This window comes from Cyclopterus lumpus, chromosome 8, assembly GCF_009769545.1.
Source record: "Cyclopterus lumpus isolate fCycLum1 chromosome 8, fCycLum1.pri, whole genome shotgun sequence".
NCBI classification, from domain to species: domain Eukaryota; kingdom Metazoa; phylum Chordata; class Actinopteri; order Perciformes; family Cyclopteridae; genus Cyclopterus; species Cyclopterus lumpus.
Genome location: NC_046973.1, coordinates 13,954,982 through 13,975,354, shown reverse-complemented (window position 1 = coordinate 13,975,354; position 20,373 = coordinate 13,954,982). Strand labels below are relative to the sequence as shown.

At 45.0% G+C, this 20,373-nt stretch overlaps 1 protein-coding gene across 5 annotated transcripts in view; it reads left to right on the top strand.

The window, feature by feature from the left end:
- LOC117735436 (RNA binding protein fox-1 homolog 2-like) overlaps nucleotides 1-20,373 on the top strand; it is a 36,246-nt gene that overhangs the window by 14,897 nt on the left and 976 nt on the right. For 3 of the 5 annotated variants that reach the window (XM_034540056.1, XM_034540055.1, XM_034540059.1), the window contains 8 exons: nucleotides 5,950-6,150; nucleotides 6,655-6,828; nucleotides 7,288-7,341; nucleotides 7,540-7,632; nucleotides 16,394-16,481; nucleotides 17,402-17,461; nucleotides 17,756-17,900; nucleotides 18,889-18,931. In XM_034540056.1, coding sequence (XP_034395947.1) covers nucleotides 5,950-6,150; nucleotides 6,655-6,828; nucleotides 7,288-7,341; nucleotides 7,540-7,632; nucleotides 16,394-16,481; nucleotides 17,402-17,461; nucleotides 17,756-17,900; nucleotides 18,889-18,931 — 858 coding nt within the window. The remainder of the gene's footprint in view (nucleotides 1-5,949; nucleotides 6,151-6,654; nucleotides 6,829-7,287; nucleotides 7,342-7,539; nucleotides 7,633-16,393; nucleotides 16,482-17,401; nucleotides 17,462-17,755; nucleotides 17,901-18,888; nucleotides 18,932-20,373) is intronic. The other 2 variants (XM_034540058.1, XM_034540060.1) reach the window with 1 other exon arrangement.

Sequence of the window (20,373 nt, the reverse complement as noted above, 5' to 3'; positions counted from 1 at the left end):
CTCACCTCACCCTACTGTGGAGTTTAGGAATGGTTGATATATTTAATTAATTGATTAATTAAAATGTTGGTTGCTGCAAGAAGTGTAGCTCTACATCATAAAAGTCACGTCATTACAATGCCCACAACATGTTTTTGGAGTAACAAAGTTGATGGTTGGATACGTCGGCTGCCTCGACTCAAATACGCTTGATAGCGGCTGAGATGGTCCACACAGGGCGTGGTGTTGAGACTGTGAACCCCCTTCTCGCTGGGTCAGTGGTGGACCTGGCTCCATAATGAGTCTGCTGATGTGCCGATTCTGTTCAATTACCCTGTCAGCGTCATCGCTGCAGCAGGATGACACACGAAGCCTACTTTTCATTTGAAGCTCCTATTTTTAATGAAGCTTCGAATGTCTTGTCATCATATTTAACGACGTCCTCACCCTGAAAAACATACATTTTGTGTATGTAATTTATATAAATGTAATTTATGTCGCTGTTAGATTGCTGCTAGACCGCTCACGTTAATACTGTTTGTGAGCATGCACGCTTTCTTTTTTCACCGCAGCGTAAATATTGTTTTTGAAAAGCTAAACTTCAACAAATATGACTTTTTTTAGTTAACATTTAGTTAGGTAAAAGTATTGAAATGTTATATATATATATATATATATATATATATATATATATATATATATATATATATATATATATATATATATATACACACACACACATATATACATTTCAATATTTTTAATAAATAGACATGCCAAACAAAACTGCCAAAAAATATATATATATTCAAAATATTGGTTCGGAATTAAAATGTCGTCAATTTGAATGAAGCTTTGAACTATTCGATACAGCCCTACAGTTCATCAGACACATGGCAGCTTTACTGGTTGTTTGAATGCACGTGCATATTCTGTGCACTATTCCTTTCTCCCCAAGTGTCCCCCTCCACCACATTATAGACATCCAGATGTCCCTGTAACCCACCTGCTTGGCGCTGAGCCCCACGAGGAAGGGTGTCAAGCCCCCCGTGTGTTTTGCGAGGCAGCGAGTGGCATTTGAGCGGCATTAGGCTGCTTAACTTTCCCAACCTCCCATATCACCTCCTCAAGACTGCTTGGTTAGCCAGCGACAACACCACCACAGGCCTGAAAGGAATTTGCAAGGGATCCACACCCAAGTCTGTTGCCCTCATGGTTCTCTCTCTGTGTCTCTCTGTCTCTGTGTGTGTGTGTGGCAGGCAGCTGTCCCATTAGAAAGTGACAGATAATACTCACTTACCATCTCACAGGAACACAGTTTCACCTGTTACAGATTAAGTGCTGAACCACGCTCAGTATTTGGTGTCTTAATGCACTGGTGGACACTGCGCCGCCTCCGGGTTAACTGTTGTCCCTCTGCCGGCTATACAGCCGGGGACGATGTCGTACAACACTAATGCCGCTCTAACTGCCTCTAACTGTGAGCAGCGGGTCGAGGTGTGAAAACACTTGCGCATGTTCCCTCACACCAAAGCACACATACACACACATGCGCGGACAGGCACATTGCGAGCGACGCACAGGCGCGGTGCAGCGGAGACCTCAGTGTATGCAGTACCGCTCAGGGTACCTACTCCTGCAGCGTTGTACCTCCGCACACACTGTACCCTATCTCGCACTGCAGCGCTCGAGTCGGTGCCGACTAGGTCTTCCCATACAGAATGTGCACGTTCCCCGTCCTGCAGCATCCACTCTGGATTAGCAACGCAGGACTTTCTTTGTAACTCTCCTTGCCGACGTTTCGATGCAGCAAGCATTTTACGACGTACACATTCGGCCTTTGTGGCTTCTTGGTGGTCGAAGGGTGAACCCCTGATGCTACAGTTGCATTATCCATACATTAGTCTTGGTTAAAGTAAACAAGTGTAAATGTTGAAAGATAGTGAACACATTAGTGCTACAGAGGTAGTGATGCACATGAAGTGGCGTGCCTCTGGATGAGGGCAGCCTGAGAACTAGAGGGAGGTTAAGTGTGTTTGGACTCAGTTAGTCTTTCTCATCATTTAGTGGAAACATTGTAGACACTTTAATTCCTCCTGTTTGGGCAGAGAGTTGTCCTCCAGTCAGGATTAAACAATGCAGTATGGCTGCAACAAAATATATGAATAAAGAAGGAAACCACATTCTGTTTTAGTCCATTATGTACTTCCGTTTCGCTTGCTTGTTGTTGTTGTTGTTTGGTTTTAGATACACTTTTAAAAGCTTATTGAAAGTAATTTAGTTTTTTGTAGTCCACTCCAGTTGTCATCATCTATAACAACTAGGGCTATAATTTACAATTATGTTATGCTTGTTCTGTCAGACCAGATACAATAATTAGTTTAATATCAATTATGGTAGAGCAAAGCATAACATTTTCACATTTTGAAAAGCCCTGAAAACAGCCCGTTGTTTGTTTATTTCTAATGGGTTTTGTATCTGTTTATGTTGTTGGTCCGTTGTGTATCCCAAAAAGAGTTGTGCAGAGGAATTTATTTATTTTGATATCCTCTTGCTTTGCCCAAGGCGAGGAAGAGTGTTGGAGAAAGGGGCTGTCAGTGTGATTATGATTATGATGATGATGATGATGAACTGAACTGTCAAAAACAAACAAGCTGTTTGTCACAGATCCTAGAGCAGCCACAGAGCTGCTGACACTGACAGAAAGCAATCGCGCTTGCCTGTAGTTTAAAGGGGAAATAAAGCATTTAATTAAGATTCCCGATGTTACATTATGACACTTATCTGTTTGATTTTTAGGGAAGACATTTTTTTTCTTCCTTTTTAGTTTTTATTATTGTCAACAGCATATTAAGAGCAATATAATGTTTTCTACTCGATCCTCGGTCATGCCTAATAGCCATCCATGTGCCCTCTGGTGCTGAGCCACTGGACTATTGATGCATCTCTGAGGAACAGCCCGTTTCTGTAATCCGATTGGCCCACAGTCAGGAAGGAGAGACAGGAGCTTCTGCACAGAGGCAACCCTTATAAGGAGATGGGCTGCGGCTTATGCTTTGACGGACATTTTAGTGCAGTTGAAGCTTTTGAGGGGCGGGTGTCCATGGTTTTAAAAGAAAAATAAATTCTCCCTCTGGCTTTCATCAAGCGTGGCAGGCAAGCATGAAGAGGGAGGGGGGCGGGGAGGTGGGGGTATACTTAGTTCTCCGACCACAGGAGAAGAAAAGAGACGTGTAGCAGAGGGAGACGAAGCTCTAAAGAGTATTTTTTATCTCCAGCTCGGCGCTACATGGCCCTAATAGATGCACCGTTATGAATTTGCATGATTGATAAGTTCCCGTAGCATCGCCACTTCATTCAGCGTCTCTGTGGCTGTTGTCAGACAGACATGAACGCACGCTTGAAAAGGTTTGCAGTGAAAAGGACTCCTCCTCCCACCACCTCCTCCTCCTCTCAGTGTATGGAAAGACATATGGTGTCTCAGGTAACAAAACTGCTGTGTGCGTGCGTGCGCGATGGGTAGGTCCTTCTCCAGATGGTTCTCGTTATTTAGTAATATCGGAAGCGTTTCAGTAGATACTCGACCTCCTCTGTTTACGGATCTCATTTCTTGTCATTTTCAGACGGAGCCATAGCTGTTTTTTTTAACGTATCACTGAGTCCCCCCAAACTGCATCTTATCTAACAATGTCAAAATTCACTCCAGAAAAAGATCGGACCAATATAACTCATTATTTCACATAATTTCCCCCCCTCCCCGTTAAGCCCCAGCCCCTGTTTCTTTTTCCATTATCCCCCCTTCTCCTTTGGACTATATGATGCTGCCATGTAGGGCTGTGCTGCTCCTCAGTCAGCGGGTCAGGAATGCCTGTGTGGACTTAAGGAGGTACTGTTCTCAACTCCTAATCCACTGACGGCTTCCATTTGTCTGCCTGTTTATGAGTTTGTCCATTAATCTAATTCATGATTGTATATACTTTGTAGGCTCAAACAAACTTTCTCACAAGCACAGTTTGAGTGTTCTTTAAACCTTCGCAGTAGGAGCCTAAAAAGTATAACCACTTAAAATGCTTTTTCACATCTAGTCGCCACATCTAGTCGCCACATCTAGTCGCCACATCTAGTCGTCCAATTCGTTCAGGGAACAATGCGATGGAATAAACAAATGATGTTTTAAGATTTGGCATCTCTGTTCGTTAAATGTCATTTCAGGAAGACCCTGTCACTGACCCGTTGTGTGTGTGTGTGTGTGTGTGTGTGTGTGTGTGTGTGTGTGTGTGTGTGTGTGTGTGTGTGTGTGTGTGTGTGTGTGTGTGTGTGTGTGTGTGTGTGTGTGTGTGTGTGTGTGTGTGTGTGTGTGTGTGTGTGTGTGTGTGTGTGTGTGTGTGTGTGTGTGTGTGTGTGTGTGTGTGTGTGTGTGTGTGTGTGTGTGTGTGTGTGTGTGTGTGTGTGTGTGTGTGTGTGTATATATATTATACACATTTGTAGGCAAACAAACAGTATATAAACACGACCCAATATCACCAGTCACAGATTTTCCTCAGAACCGACTGTCCTTGACTCTCTCATGCTGTAAGACTTAAAGCATAGATGTTTATTTCTAACCATAAGCTTTAACCTTCTCATTCTATTGTCACCCTTTTTCTTTTTTTTATTATTCTCGTACATTCCCTCTGCTTTCCCACTGCCCCTACATTTTCGGTGTATGTGAGACTCAGCCCTGGGCCTGGATAAGCCCACAGGACACACCCTTTAATGGTGGAATACAGGCTACTGCATGTTTATGAGCTCACACGCCCTAACAAGTACACTTAGGCTTTGATCATTCCTGAATATATATATATAGATATATATATTGTGTGTGTATGCACGCACGCACGCATGCACGCAGTGTATCATCTCCATTTCAACAGTTTTTTGATGGTTCCTCTTTTTAGGGAACACAATTGGCTTTCGGACATTCCTCCCTAACATGTATGCAGCCTCACCGCACCGAGAGTGACTCTCCTCAGATTTTTCCATCCCGTTTTTTTTCTTCTTCTGTGCAGCCCTCTCTGATGCCGCCTCTATCTTTTGGGCCAGACCCCAGAAGCTGTCTGTCTTGCAGATGAGCCTTTTTATGCCTCAGCTGGCTGTTTACAGCCAATGCGGTAGACACTGCAGAAGAGCAGTGAGCTGGCATTGGAGCACGGGAGGGAGCTTGTTCGCTTTGCGGCATCTTAGTTTCTCCGTCTAATTAAAAAGGCTGTCTGGAGACCGAGCGTCTTTAGACGTCACCCGGCCCAGAAGAAAAGACCAGTGGTCATTGGTGTTGAATGCTGGTTGGATTTTTTTCTTTCTTTTCCAACTTGTGTGTGCATTGCATCACACACACACACAAATACATTCAAGATAAAGGTGTGTGTGTGTTGGAGCAGCAGTCATAAAGACTCTGGATGATGCTGCTGCTGCTGATTGAGTTGTAACGAGAGAACGATCCTGAGGCTGAAGTCCCAGCTGACACACAGACACAGTTAATCTAAATTATAGATGGCCTCTCAAAGAAATCCCAAAAATCCGTAAGCGAGTGTTCTCACAATGCAGCAGTCGCTGTGAACATGTCACGGTTAGCATGGCCCTGTTGTTCCTCGTCTCCCTGCGTGTCCATCCGTCCCATAAGCATCTTTGTATCTCAAACCTTGTATCATATTTTCTTACTCTCAATAATGGATGTGTTTGCTGTAAATATTTCATGGTTGGCTGACTGAAAACTCATGACTGTCAGAGATATGAAGGGAGGGGGAGGGGGTAGCAGGGAGGGAATGGGGGAGTGACTGGGTGGTGAAGGAGAGAGTGAGAGTGAAATTGAGTAGGCAGGATTTTAACCCCCTCATTCTGCCTCCTCCAGGACGCGACAAAGCACTGCTTCCACTGTACATATGTTAAGCTGTCTCCTTCTCTCCTTTCCTCCCCCTCCCCTTGCTCCCACAGGGCTCTCAGGATTCGACAGGAGGACAGGAGGGATTGGTGGCCCCACCCTTTTCAGCGTTCCCCCCTCCGCCCCCTCCTCAAAACGGGCTGCCAGGGACAGAGTTTGGCCCCGGGGCCATGTTTGGTGCTGGGGGCGCAGCAGACGTAGGGGCTGGTGCTAACGGAGCCGCCTCCACGACCGCCGCCGCCAGCAGCAACAACGTAAGCACGGCCTTTGAGAAGTCGGTCTCCTTGTCTCTGGAACGTTGAGGCTTTTTTTTCATTACAGTTTGTTGAGTCTGTTTTTCCTCACAATTGATTTCTTGATGACTTGAACATGAAAAGGAACCGTGATATTTTTATTGTTTATTTTTATACAATTTTTATTAAATACAATTGCAGACACAAACCCTGTCTTATGAGTCTTCAGCTTTTTTTCACAAAATGTTTCCAATACTATTCATGACCAAATCTACAAAATGTTCCCATCTGCACAAGCTGGACTTTTTTGTTTTTGGCTAATTGATATTTGTTAGCATGTTAACACGCTAAACAAAGATGGGGAGCATGGTAAAGATTCTACCTGCTAAACATAATCACGTTGGCATCATTATTGTAAGCATATTAGCTGGCTAGCCCATTAACCAGTAACCATATGTCCTTTTTAAAATGCAGTTGAGATCATAATGGTTATATAATTGCTTATTCTTCTCTCCCCCTCCACAGGGAAAGACGGAGGAGGTGCCCCAGGGTGAGACAGGTGTACTATGTGGGACGGGAAGCACGGGGGGAGACGGCTCTGTGGGAGACCCCTCAGAGGCCAAAGGGTCCCCCAAACGCCTTCACGTCTCAAACATCCCCTTCCGCTTCCGGGACCCTGACCTCAGGCAGATGTTTGGGGTAAGGATCTGGGAATGTTGTGGTTCTCTTTTTTTTAACGGGGTTCAATAAATCAGTCTAGACGCCACGAAGGGGCCAGCCCACGAGGGGTGTGGTTTAGAGAAGGGGCAAAATAGTCAAAAACTACCATAATGAAAAGAAACTCACGGGTGTTCTCTTGGTGCCTGAGGGGGCAATTAGCTGCCACGTGTGTCGGTGTGATAAAATGACGGGCGAAGTGAGAGGAATAAGGGGACGGAGCAGAGTTCAAGGAAAAAAGGATAGAAGGTTGAAATGCATTGAAATCCTTTTGTGTAATAGTGACACCTAGTGCCAAGTAGTTGTAACTCACACCATGTCAGAAGCTTCTGATTTTGCAGTATCCTAAATGACTGATATTTAGGCAACTCAAAGATGTCAGTGACTGCTTGTCTTTTCTTTTACATGTTTGCTAATTTCTTCCCTGACATTTTATTGCAGCAATATGGGAAGATTCTGGATGTAGAGATAATTTTCAATGAGAGGGGCTCTAAGGTAAGTGCACAGATGCCTGAAACTACTCCACACCCTCTGTAAATGTGACCACATAGGGAATCATTGTTACCAAACTCCAATTATCTCTTGAACAATGTCAGAGTGCACCCCAAGGTCTAAGGATTCACAGATTCTCCTCTCTCCTGCTCCACTCTCTCACTCACCGCCAACCTCTTTAACCTCTGCCGTGTACCACAGGGTTTTGGCTTTGTGACATTTGAGACCAGCGCAGACGCAGAGAAAGCCAGGGAAAAGCTCCACGGCACGTTGGTGGAAGGCCGTAAGATTGAGGTAATTTTCCCCTCTCTTTCTCCTGTCTTTTCTTCTATTTTCTCTCTGTACTCATAATTCTGCTTGATCACTGACTGCTAGCTAGCTCCCATCCTCCCTGTAGTGATATGCTCTGATGCAGCCCACTGGTATCCCACTCCCATGTCCTCTCTGCAATATGTTAATTTTTTAATTTCAAAAGACTTGTTTGTGGTGGGAATGATCAGAGGGGGAGGGGGGTGCAAGCACTCTATATAAGGCATGCTGGGTACTTTTCCTCTGCAGCATTTATTTTCTCCCCTTCCCCCCCTCCTTCACCCTCGACTGATTCGTAACTCGTAGCCACACATTGCAACTTTCTCCGTAACATTGGAATGATGTTTGTGTAGTTGGCACCGGAGGGCACGAGAGGAACGCAGTGAGAAGGATGATGCATGGCAGATTGTTGTCAGTTGCTCTTATTTTCTTTTCTAGTGTAGAAATCCTTCTGTGTTCCCCTCTGCCGGTGCTGTGGCTAAGTGGTTGTGACAAGCTTATGGCCTCTTGGTACAACAGCAGCATGCTGGGAAATCACAGCAAAACTGACGCATGTTCACTCTATGGGATCCTCGCAAAGATCTGTGCACTTTGAGTTTTGATGTATGTTGAATTATGTCTGTTCTGGGTATTTCTTTTGATTTACTTATCTTTATATAAATTTATTTTCTTTTTTTACCGAAGCATGTGAGTTTTTGGAAGCGTTTTTTCTTCCTTTTTCTTTTATTTGGTGTGTCAATCTGCCAGTTGTCCATATTGGATCTTTGACCCACGTCGCTGTAAGCCAGGATTTCTGCATGGGCTTACTGTGGTAATGTGTGCGTGTGCGTGTGCGTGTGCGTGTGCGTGTGTGTGAGAATCAGAATCAGTTCCTGCATGATGGATGAGGCTGGCTGGACCCTTTTTTTGTTTTGTTCTGTACTATCAGTTCTGCTGCAGTGTGGTCGAGAATGAAAGAGCCACCTGCACCCACTGGTACAACACACTCCCTCCGCCACCGTCAGTCAATCATCAAGCTGAGCGGATACTGATGGAGCATCATCAGTCTCGCCCTTGTGTTCGGTCAACAGCCTGTATTGTCCCTGGCATCGCTGTAACCTGATTCTCTGTTTCTTTCTCCCTTCCTCCCCCCACGTGTTGCATGATAGAAGTCAGTCGTATTAATCGGCGAGCAGTTGGTCTCTGTTTCCAGTTGTCACTTTGCATGTACTCAGTCATGCTACCGTAGTGGTGTTGGGCCGTAGCGAGTCTTGCATCCGCTGCATGGCAGGCCAGCTACAGGAGTCCGTAGAGTGTGTCTCTCTCTCTGTCTGTTTATGGTGCATGGGCTCGAGGAGACAAAAGGCTGGCGCAGGACAAATCGTGGATATGTGTTTACGCATTCTTTTCAACTGAGGAGAAAGGGCCCGACTCTTCACTCAGAAGCGATGCCATCTGGCGCCTCTCCTTTCCTGCAGATGCTACTCTGGCTTTGGATCGGTCGCATCATTTCAGAGTTTGTCGAATGATGTTGTTTTCGAAGATGAATTTGGCATCTTTAGTAATCTGCATAATAATTCATGAACTCTGAAATATAGGGCTACTGTATACAAGGGTTCAACATAAATACTTAACTATTACTGTGTGCGGTTCTCTGCTATCCACCGGCATGAGTTGGATTGACGTAGGCTGCATGGTTGGTATTTTAATGTGGAGCTGAGGCAATAGTGCAGACAGCTGGATGCTTTTTTCTTTTTTTCTTTCATGCATGTTTCTTCTCTGCGGCCATTTGTTGAACTCGTTTTGGCGATGGGACCGTGGACTTACTTGTTCGGTTAGCATGAAATCCGTTGCACCTGGGTACCTCATAGTCTTGCGCCACTTACTGAAGGAAAAAAAAGGCTGATTGTTTGAATTCTTAGTTTTCAGAGTAGGTTTTGATTGAATGATTAAAAAAGGTATGCCAAATTTAACTGTAGTGCTGACATTTTGGTATTCTTTGTGCATGCCAATGGGAGTCGGTTAGTAGCTCTTCTCGTAGCTTAGCTGCATAGCGTGCATGCGTGTCGCCTGTGGGAACTAGAAAGAGAATTGTTGTGCTTAAAGTTCTACTGTACTTCTCTTTGTCTGGATTAAAACTCTGCACTTTGAAGAAGTCAGTTTCCTGTGTGCTTCCAATGTATCCATGTAAGTGGCCCAACTACGATTCACTTTGTCTACCTGCTTCTCTGTGATCCCATCTGACACCATTCATTCTATATATAGAGTCCTAGAGGCCTATATATAGGTTCAACCGTGTGTATCTTCCGCTGCACTCACAAACATACACACCTCAACGCATCTCCACCCACTCGGGGCTGTCTCTGTGTTTGTGCTCTGACATAACGTCTCCCTGTCCTTGGGTAGCAACATGTTGGCTGTCATCGACAGTGTTATGTTGGCTTGTAGAACACCCTGATCGTGGAGAATCTCTCCAAACCATTCAGTCACATGTATAGCCGCATATTTCATTCTTACGCCGCAATAACTGTCTGTACAGGAAGTGCATTAGGCTCCCTGCATGGTCTCATTTGCGTGGCCGCAAAACCCTCAATCCGCAAATCATTAGGTTCTTGTTGCATAAGCTCAATGAAACACAATTGATGCGGTCTGAACTTCTTGCTGATCAGCCGGTGGTCACGCGGCGCAATACTCCAATATGTCCAGGAAACACACTTTTAACATTTCTTTACCTGTTTTTTTCAATACATGCTGTTAGGGATGTCACCCTACCAGAAGTGTAGTAGTCCAGACCAATACAAGGGACATTCTATGCTTCCTCGATATCCAATTCAACACCATGGTACAAAAAATAAATACTTTAGCTTTAAAAGGGAGATGTTTTTTCGTCCCCAGGACACTGGGATGTCATTAATCCTGAGCCCTGATCAACGGCACCTGCCGTGCTGTAGAAAAATAGTACGGTAACATTTTGAGTATTTTGGCATTGGCTTGGTACCTAAGTATCCGTCGTTGTGACATCCCTACTGGCTATTATAACTCAATTTAATTATAACCATACTAGTTTCATTGTATCTGGAAATGCTAGACAAAATAAAGGGAATGTAGTGAAGACATTTCTTTTCTAATTTAATCGGCATCAAACTATTTTCCTGGTTCTGCGCCGACCTTCCAGGTAGTTCTCTGGTCTGATGACTAGATTGTAGCGTACAGTGTGGTAGAGCCATGGCAATAACAAAAGCACAGCAGCTCATACACAAATGTGGTAGCGAACTGTTTTGCGTGCGGCCACCAAGGAGCCGTCCCTCAGGCGGACGCAGAGACCATGCTGAACCCTACAGACTCCCGTTCACTAACTCCAAGGTTGCGTGTTTGTGAGTGGTCTGCGTGGCTTGAGTGTTACGGGAAGTGACTCTGCAGCGCAGAGTTTTAGTCAGACATTTGAACAGTGTGTGTGTGTGTGTGTGTGTGTGTGGGCTCTGCATGCAAAAGGCTGCTACTGAGTAAAGAGCGTCATCATCGGTCTATGGATGAGTGCGGGGAAAAGGATGAGAAGTTGTGCCTGTGTTTCTGCATGCACACACACACAGACATGCACGCACCTTCAGCTCACACAAACCATAAATACTCTGAACCTGTCGGATGATTGGGATCACTGGCATTATTTCCATAGTCTTGAATTGGTGAGCTTGTGGAGTGTAGGTGAAGGCTTACCAGCTCCTTGTGTCCCAGGTTCATTGATGACCCTCCCTCTCCTTCGGCTTTGGATTTGATCGGTGGCCATTTTTTTATTTTTATTGGTGCTTTCTGTTACTGCATGGTTTGAAACAATCTAGCGAATGAAATGTGTCAGTATCCATGTGTGTTTGCTTTGTGCGTGAGTGAAAATGTGGAAAGAAAAGGAGAAACCCTCTTTATGTCGACTCTCTCTTTCTCTCTCTTCCTGATCACTTCATTCTATGGTTGCCAGTCAAGTTTGTCTGTCTGTCCCTCTGTCTTTTAATTTTGAACGCAACATTCAGCTGTGTCACCCCCTCCCCCAACTTTAACCCTTCTTTGTTTTTGCCGCCATGTCCGTCTGCCTTACTGTTTCCATTCATTGTCAACTGTTTTGTTTCCCAATTTACCGTCTTTATTTTTATTGTTTGACTATCAAACAACCCTCAGTGTGTTATTTTGTGGTGACAACTAGAAATTACAGCCGCTCTACCCACGGCTAACTTGTGGCCCAGCCTTACAACACAGGAATGAGTCACAGCTAAAATACATCCACTTGTCCTTTTGACTGTAACGGATCCAGACAGTGTTTAAAGCAACCTTTTTAACTGTTCCTGCTCCTGTAAAGGCAGCGTTCTCCTTTTGTTCTCCAGAGCACCGAACGCCTTCCTGTCACTGGCCTGATCGCTGTAATGATGCTCTGAGCTCCGCCAGGCACCGAGAGCTAGCATCCTCTCTCCCTTATCTTCCTCTCTCTTCTTTCTCCTATACGCTATTCTGAGCTGTCACACTGGTGCTATCAGGTTTTTATTTCACATGGGTCGAGGAAGAGGAGGTGGAGGAGGAAGAGATGGAGGGGAGGGCGGGGGGTGCATTTAGGTTTCTTTTGTTACTAGGATTATTTGTTCCTTTTATTTATTATATTTTTTCTGTTTCCCTGATGACTTCTGTGTGTTGTTGTCAGTCTCCACGGTAACCACTCGCTGTTTCTACGGCAACGGTAAGTTGTGTTCAAACATCTATCACTGAACTGATCCCCTCTCCCACCCCACCCCCTGAAATGGGCATTTGATACAGTAGTGTGTACAGTACCATGTTAGCCGATCAGCAGATTCTGAATGTGACAGGCCCACAAAGTGTTTACTGCCCAAGAAAACGTTCCAGCTCACACACACACACACACACACACACACACACAGGCAGACGGACACAGGCAGACGGACACAGCATCTTTCAACAGATTGGGTATTTTAGCAGTAATATTCCTCCACATGCCCGCCCACCCCACCCCACCATGTCATTAACACCTCACTGGGAATGACCGAATGTAATCACATGCAATGACACGGCTTATCCACAATCCATCTGATTTAATTCTCCATTTGGACTCAATGTATGCAGTATTAATTTTCTTGATCAATGATTTGAAAAAAGAAAGAAAATCAACAGAAATGATACAAAACTTTGCTCCTCGTCGCTGCCTACACGGTTGCTTTGATTCAGACGCAGACCCTGAGCTGCGGGGCAAATAGCGTTGCCCTGGTTCCCAATCTCTTTATTTTATTGACCTCTTTATTTTAGCCGAGTGCACATTTGTCAAATGTTAGCCGATTGGACACAATGGGCATTTGGAGAAATGTGAGTTGAGACATCGCAGGATTAGTTTATCCAGGCTTTAGGTCAAATGTAGACATGTTGAGCATGTGGCGAGCCAGCGTCTGTATTGCAGACAGTTAAAGGGAAGCTAGTTCCTTTCACAAAATGAATACGTTAGTCCTATTGTCTTAAAGTCCAAAATATTAGTAAATAACTCTCTCCCAAATACCAAAAGCTGGAGTGCTAAAACTGGTGCTCTCTCCTCCGTCTTTGTTTCGATTATGGACCAAAGCTGGTCGGAGGATAAAACCCTGTGGATTATTCCCCAGAGGATGATATTTTATTAAAGCAGTCGACTGATCATTTATAATAATACAGATATTTTTTTTAATTATGTTTTTGTCTCTGGAGGCCAGAGGAGCTTCACTCTGTAGAACCACTAGTGGACTGAGTGTTTTTGTGCCTCCACAAAACGGAGTGATGCCTCTTCCGTCTATCACACCGCTGGTTCTGTGGTGTTGGCGTCTCAAACCCGATGCATCACGAGCATCATTTGGGTCTAAAAAAGTAAAACAAACATTCAATGTCTCATTGGAGCAGCTCCAGATGTTAATCCCTCATGACATCATAAGTTTAAATCTTTGAGAGAGTAGCTCATGTTCACAAAATATTGATTGAACTGTAATTATTAAAGTAGGCGCTGTTCCCTCCATTTAAGCCATGGCGCTCTCGTCTTGACTTCCTAGACCACTTTCCAAATGTACAACCACGATCAAACCAAAAGTACCATAACAAATTAAACTAGAACTCTTATTTCTTTATTTTTCCTAATTTTTAAAAAATGTATGTAAAAAGACAAATCTGTTTTAGAAACATGCTGCTGTGGTCCCTGATCCAATCCGTGTTGTGTGACCATATGCATCTCAAAACCGATATGGGGTTTACCGTACTTTGTTTTGGGTCTCTATTATGCTGCCATTTTGTTTTTCTTTTCGGTTTGTTTTTCTTGTAGTGGATTGTCTGTGTACTAGTAGTCGTAGTGTACTGGTCTTAGTTTGTGACACACACTTTTAATGCCTGGCATAGTGTCTCATGTTTATTTGATTTTCTCTCCTTTTTTGGGAATGAGGATTGCTCTCTCTCTCTGTCTCCCTCTCTCTCTCTCTGTGTTCTCTCTTTCTCTCTCTATCTGTTCCCTCCATCCTTTGGTGCTCTGTTTCTCAACCCACCACATATAATGAGATTTTCAGGAGAATGGTCACCAAATCTAATTGCTTTATTTGAATGATGCACCTTGGGATTTATGTTTTTGTTTTTCAACAGATAATTGTTATTAGTTTAATTTGTTTTGTGTTGCTCATGTAAATGTTCGCCCCCCCCCCCCCCCCTTTCTCTTCAGTCCATCTTTATGTTCTCCTGTTTGTTAGTTGTTTTTTTGTCCATGGACTGTCTCCTTACTTCTCACCTGCATCCCCTTCCTCTTAACGTATCCGTCCCCATCTTTGTCTCGTACGTGTTCGATGTGGGAGTGCTGCGATCGTTTTGATTGGTCTCTATGCTGCATCCGACGCTTGCTGATTGGCTGACTTTTTAACTTTTTTTGGTTTGTTACTCACTCTTGGTCATGTGTTGCGCCCATATTTGGCTGCGTGTAATTTCTGTGTTTTATACGACTATTAATTTTGTCAAACGGATGTTTTTGCACCCTCCTCTTTCTCACCCTGTATTTATTTATTTTTATATTTATTTTTAGGTATGTAAACCCCACAAGTTTGGTTTCATATGGAATTTCCATTTTGTCCTGGTTTTATTCTTCAGGCTGGCCTGGGGAGGGCAAAAGTGGGATGAGAAAGGCTGAATGTTTTGTTAATTATTAACACTTTGAGATTTTGCCTCCATATTCTGTTGTGTTCCTGTCAACCGTTTACCCAGTTTCATTGATTGCACATGACACAAACACGGGGTGTATATATATATAAGGTCTGTTAAGGTGTGTGTTTCTACAGCGCATATGTATATATATATATGTATGTGTGTATATGTATATATATATGTATATGTATATGTATGTATATGTGTATATGTGTGTGTGTGTGTGTGTATGCGCTGTAGAAACACACACCTTAACAGAAGCTTAACTCTTCATTATCGTTAACTAGTCAACATAAAACATCCTATTAAAAAGTCTGGATAAAATGTCACAGAGACAAAAAAAAAGAATTGTGATTCACATTTCAAAATGTTTCCAGTCATGCGCTGGTGGACTGTCGCGTCCGATATCCAGGCTAATTGAATCATTTGCCGGTGACCTTGTCATTTGCGATGAGGGAAAAATGAGGTAAACCTCCGTTCGAATGAAGCCCCGCAGATCCAGAGCGTGACTCACCGAGAGAGAGAGGCCTTAATAGTCTCCTAAATGGAGAGTGCGGCGTGTATGTGCACACGAGCACCCTCATTTCTCGGCCGCTCTTTCTCTCTCCGTCTTTGTCTCTCTCCCCTCGTTTAGCCAGAAGGTCATTAATCTTCAGCTCGCCGCACAGTCTGTTGTGGAGCTCCCGACAGTGCGCAGGTTATTACAGAGAGCTACAATCTCCTTCTCTTAAGACCCATCAAAGGAAGATGGGAATAGATCAAGGGGCCGGTAGTGTGAGCCTTTGAAGCTCAGAGGGGAGATTATCAGACATCTTGGATTGAAAGCCAAAGCATTAGACTGAAATATCAGCCTACATGCGCAATAACATGCACACACAGACAAAAAAAAGGACAACATCCACAATATTTTTTATCTGTGCATGGCAAAGACCAAAAACCAGTACAGCTCAGTTTTCCCCCCTTTACAGTGAGTCCACAATGAGTCAGCAGACCTCTACTGGGCAGCTGGCCCAGGAGGCTGTCTTTTTAATTGCATGACGAATAAAAATCCCCCTAACAGCCCCCCTCCCACTTTTACACGCAAACAACGGACACTGCAACTCCTGACACTAGCAGCCATGTCAGGAGTTAAGTTTGTCCTCGTTTTAGATGTTTATTCAGTCACGATTTTATTACACAAGTGTGCGTGGCATTAAACCCAGATATCGTGAGCATTTTTCATAATGAGAACATGGTCCTCTCTCAGACTAATCATGCAGGACTGAGTGATGTAAACTGTTTGTTGACAGTCCAAAATGACACCAGTAACTGTTCACCGATAATGGCGTCGCACAGCTCAAAAGATGCACCAAGAAGTACACCCAAAAAGGGAGGCAGGCATAAAACCAGCACATAACTGCAGACGCGTTGACGAAAACAAGCGCTCGCCCACACACACACACACACACACACACACACACATACAGTAGCCTTGCGATTGAGTTCACTGCATTTGAGTCTGTGTTGCACTTCTGTGGTTTTCCTGTGTTGAGTTTGTCTTAGTGTCCGTGTCTCTGACCGCCTGCTCCTCCGTCTCCCTCAGGTGAATAACGCCACCGCCAGGGTGATGACCAACAAGAAAATGGTCAGCCCCTACCCTAACGGAGAGGCTCTCAGCACGCTGCCTTATGGTAACGACCTGACACACACAGACACACTCACACACACACACACACACACACACACACACACACACACACACTGACTGGTGTGCACGTGCAACTGCCTCATAATACAAAACGGCGTGGGGGAGGAGGAGGCGGATGTAAAGTACAGCCACAGCGGGCCCTCCCTGCATGCTCCGCCGCAGAGTCGGGGCCACGTTATGTAAGGCCGTCCGCAAACCAACTCCATGCAGTTTATTTTGGTCGTACTATCTTTTGCCACAAGCCATGATGTGAGCTGAGGGAGAGGCGTTGTTAGCTTAACCCCAGTCCCCCTGTTTTAGCATCTTAGCACAACACAAAACTTGTAATACATGGTTTATAACACACTGCAGTGTAGTTGCATGCACTAAAATACAGCCTTGCCCTCTGTGACCTGCTCTCTCGGCCCAGGTCGTCCAGCATCCCTACTCTTCCTCCATCCTGGATTCGCTCACAAATGGCCCCAGGCTCCTCGCCGATGAACACAGTGCGGTTTAGAGTTGGCCTTGCAGATAAGATGGGCAGCATCAACAGAAGCAGCCGTCACGCTCAGATTGAAAAGAAAAAAGAAACGCTGCTCCCTGGTGTTCGACTTAACCAATCCCCCACCCACCCACCCTTTCCGTGTAGGCCTGGTTAAACCGGTCGTTAAGCGTTGAGTGTGCTACGTGGCGTGCAGTGGAATGGGTTTCGAGCACAAGGCTCCTCCCCTAGACCGGGTGTGCGGTTTTAATTCTGCTAGATATTCCTTTTGGATCCGGCACCCGTCCCGAGGGACACTGGACGTGCCTGTCTTTTGCTTTTCATTTGTACATGACAGCCCCATGCAGACACACTGTAGGATTAAGTGCTCTTTGTGATCGGCCCGTATTAACCAAGTGCCCCCTTCCTCTCTGTGTGACCAGCAGCGGGGTGGAAATTGAGTCCTATGATGGGGGCCATGTACGGACCTGAGATCTACGCCGGTAAGACCACTCTCCATCTCCCTCACACGCTCTAAACTCGGCCTACTTTACACTTTGATCACATTAATTTATATTAATGCACGACGTGTCTAGCGTTTCTTCCTCACCAACACTTTTATTGATAGCGAGCCCTCAAGGCTGCAGTGGGACTGTTCCCCATCGCTCTTCCTTTCCTCCTTTAATTCACCTTGATTTCTCCCATTCACGTTGTCTCTTCCCCCCCCCCCCCCCCTCACCTGCGTCGTTACCTCTCCTCCCTAGATCAGCTGATGACTCTCCTTTCTCGTCCTTCAGTCCCAGGGTTCCCATACCCCTCAGCGGCTGCAGCAGCCACTACAGCAGCGGCGTTCCGCGGCGCCCACCTCCGGGGCCGAGGCCGGCCCGTCTACAGCGCAGTGCGGGCCGCCGTGCCTCAGCCCGCCATCCCCACCTACCCCGGGTAAGAAAGCCACGCCGCTCATATGGCTGCCTTCACACACTACGTTGCCGTCCCCAGATCTGCAACATGCGTTTTACACGACACCATTTTTTAAAAGATACAGCGAGTCGAGATCAATTGTTTTGTTCGGGAACACCTCAGGAATATAATTTCCCAGATCCTATTTGAGCAGCTTTAACACGCTTCTCGTGCTCACACATCATTCAGCAGTCCAACTGGCACGTCGTCATTCAGCGCTCAGGCCATTCAGCAGAGAGTTGACACACTGACGGGATTGCGCCATTGAAGAGTCATTTGAATAAAGTTGCCCATACCCCCCATCAGCAGATTAGCATAGACACACAAGCTCACACACTAAACCACACTCGAGTCATTACACGGAAGCCATTTGCTCGCGATAATTCAAATGTGGCGTGATCCGCTTTTCGCAGCCTCAGTATGCGTGCACTGTGCATGTTGATGCTGTCCTGTGATGATTGGCTAATGGGGTTGCGACTGCTACTGTATTCGGATCGAAGCGGAGTTGATTGGCTCACTATGATGATAATCAAATGAAGCTAAAGAAGATGAAATTTGGGGGTGAAGAGTGCTGCAGGAAATACCCTCCATATCTGCTCCACTGACAACTCTCATAAAACGATCCATTCATGGCCCGTTTACTGCCTTGATTTTCTGGTAGCTGGTGAACAACAGCACTTAATGGACTCATTTCAGTTCAATGAGCTCACGTATCAGCCCGTTGTTTAAGGCTTTTGGTTTCAGTTATGGAGCCTAAATGGAAGTTGTATTTCCGCTGCATGGGTGTGAAATAACCACTATTCTCTCTCTTCCTCTCTTTCTTTCTCCTCTTCCTGGACCATCTTTTGTTTTCGCTGTATTTTGACCTCCATCCACTGTGGTTTTGGGACTGTGCACTGCTCCGTTTGCACCCTCCTCCTCCTCCTCCTCCTCCTCCTCTTCCCCCTCTCCCATTTCCTTATTCTCTCAGTGTGGTGTATCAGGATGGGTTTTACGGAGCTGCCGACTTATATGTAAGTAAACTCGCCTCCCCACCGACACACCCTCTCTCTCCCCTCACGACTGTCTCCTGCTCTCTTCTTCTTTTTTTCTTCCCTCCGGGGCTGATGCAGCCATGCGCTGCACAGAGCTGCCTGCATAACGGTGAATGATGAAAGCTGTTTATTTTTACTTTTGTGACACAAACGCAGCGTGGGTCAAAGTTGGTTGCGTTGATTCAAAAGTAGCTGTGAAATCGCGTGCGTATCCAGGTTGACGACGGTTGTTTCTGTTCTCTCCATCGACTAGTGTTTCAGGACTCAGTCCTTAGTCCCAGGTTGCCTCAGGTAGGGTCAGCTCACCCCAGTGTGCATTGTTTTACTACCTCCTCTGATCTTATGAATCATCTTTTAGTTGTTTCAAACAAAATGACCACTGGTTTTGAATTTATTTTGTTCTTTACTTTCCTACTAACTCACTGAAATGAAACGATTGTGGGAAAGGGCTTTTGTTTAGTTTTTTTGTTTACTAAACTACTAAACTCTTAGGAAAAAATATATAAATTGGCTGCAACCACTAAACTCTAGGTCTCTTGCATAATTCCTTTAAAATCGGAGGCTCCCATTTCACAGAAAGGGTCCAGTCAATGTTGTGATGTGAGATATCCTCCAAGATGAAGTGTAGAACATGGTCTCTTCCTGAATTAACCCCTCCGATCTATCCCGGGATTCCTGATCAGCTGCTGCTGGCAGACACACAGTGCTCAGTGCTGCTGCTCCATGTGCCCCTTTCCCTCCACTCACCCAGAAGGCCTTGCGGTCCCTCTCTCCCTAATAACCCCTGTTTACTTAATCCCGCCCCTCCACCGGTGTCCTGCACGCGGCTCGGAGCCCTTTTATGTTGTGCTCTGATCGGGTTCAAATGCAGTGGTTTTGTTGTTCAGTCGGTTTGAACTTTAATTTGGCTCATGCATGCATCTGAGTGCGAGGAGATGTTTTCTAGTCACTATAGGCTTGTGTGTGTGTGTGTGTGTGTGTGTGTGACTCTTTTTTTCCCCCTCTTCCTTTTTTCTATCTCCAGAATCCATTGAAAAGAAACACAAATAATAACAAATGCGGTCTCCACTAGAAGCTCTGACTCCTTTAGTGTCGTCAAACTGGAGGAACCTCTTGACTTGAGACAATGAGCTTCCTGTTTGGCCTCAACTGTGTGAACATGTTGTTTTCCACTGTTTTACCTCCCCGTGTCCCGTAGTGGGAATAATACAATCTAACTCTGTCTCACTGATGAAGTCCCCCATACTGAAATGCAATATACTGACACTTACTGTAATTCAGTTGTGAATGAGTCTATGTATTTATATAATTATATTTATACGATAAATAGGTTTGGGCTTACATACAATATATGTAAGGACATTTTATTAATTTACTGAATACAGGGAAATAAAAAGTATTTCTAAAATAAATATAGTATT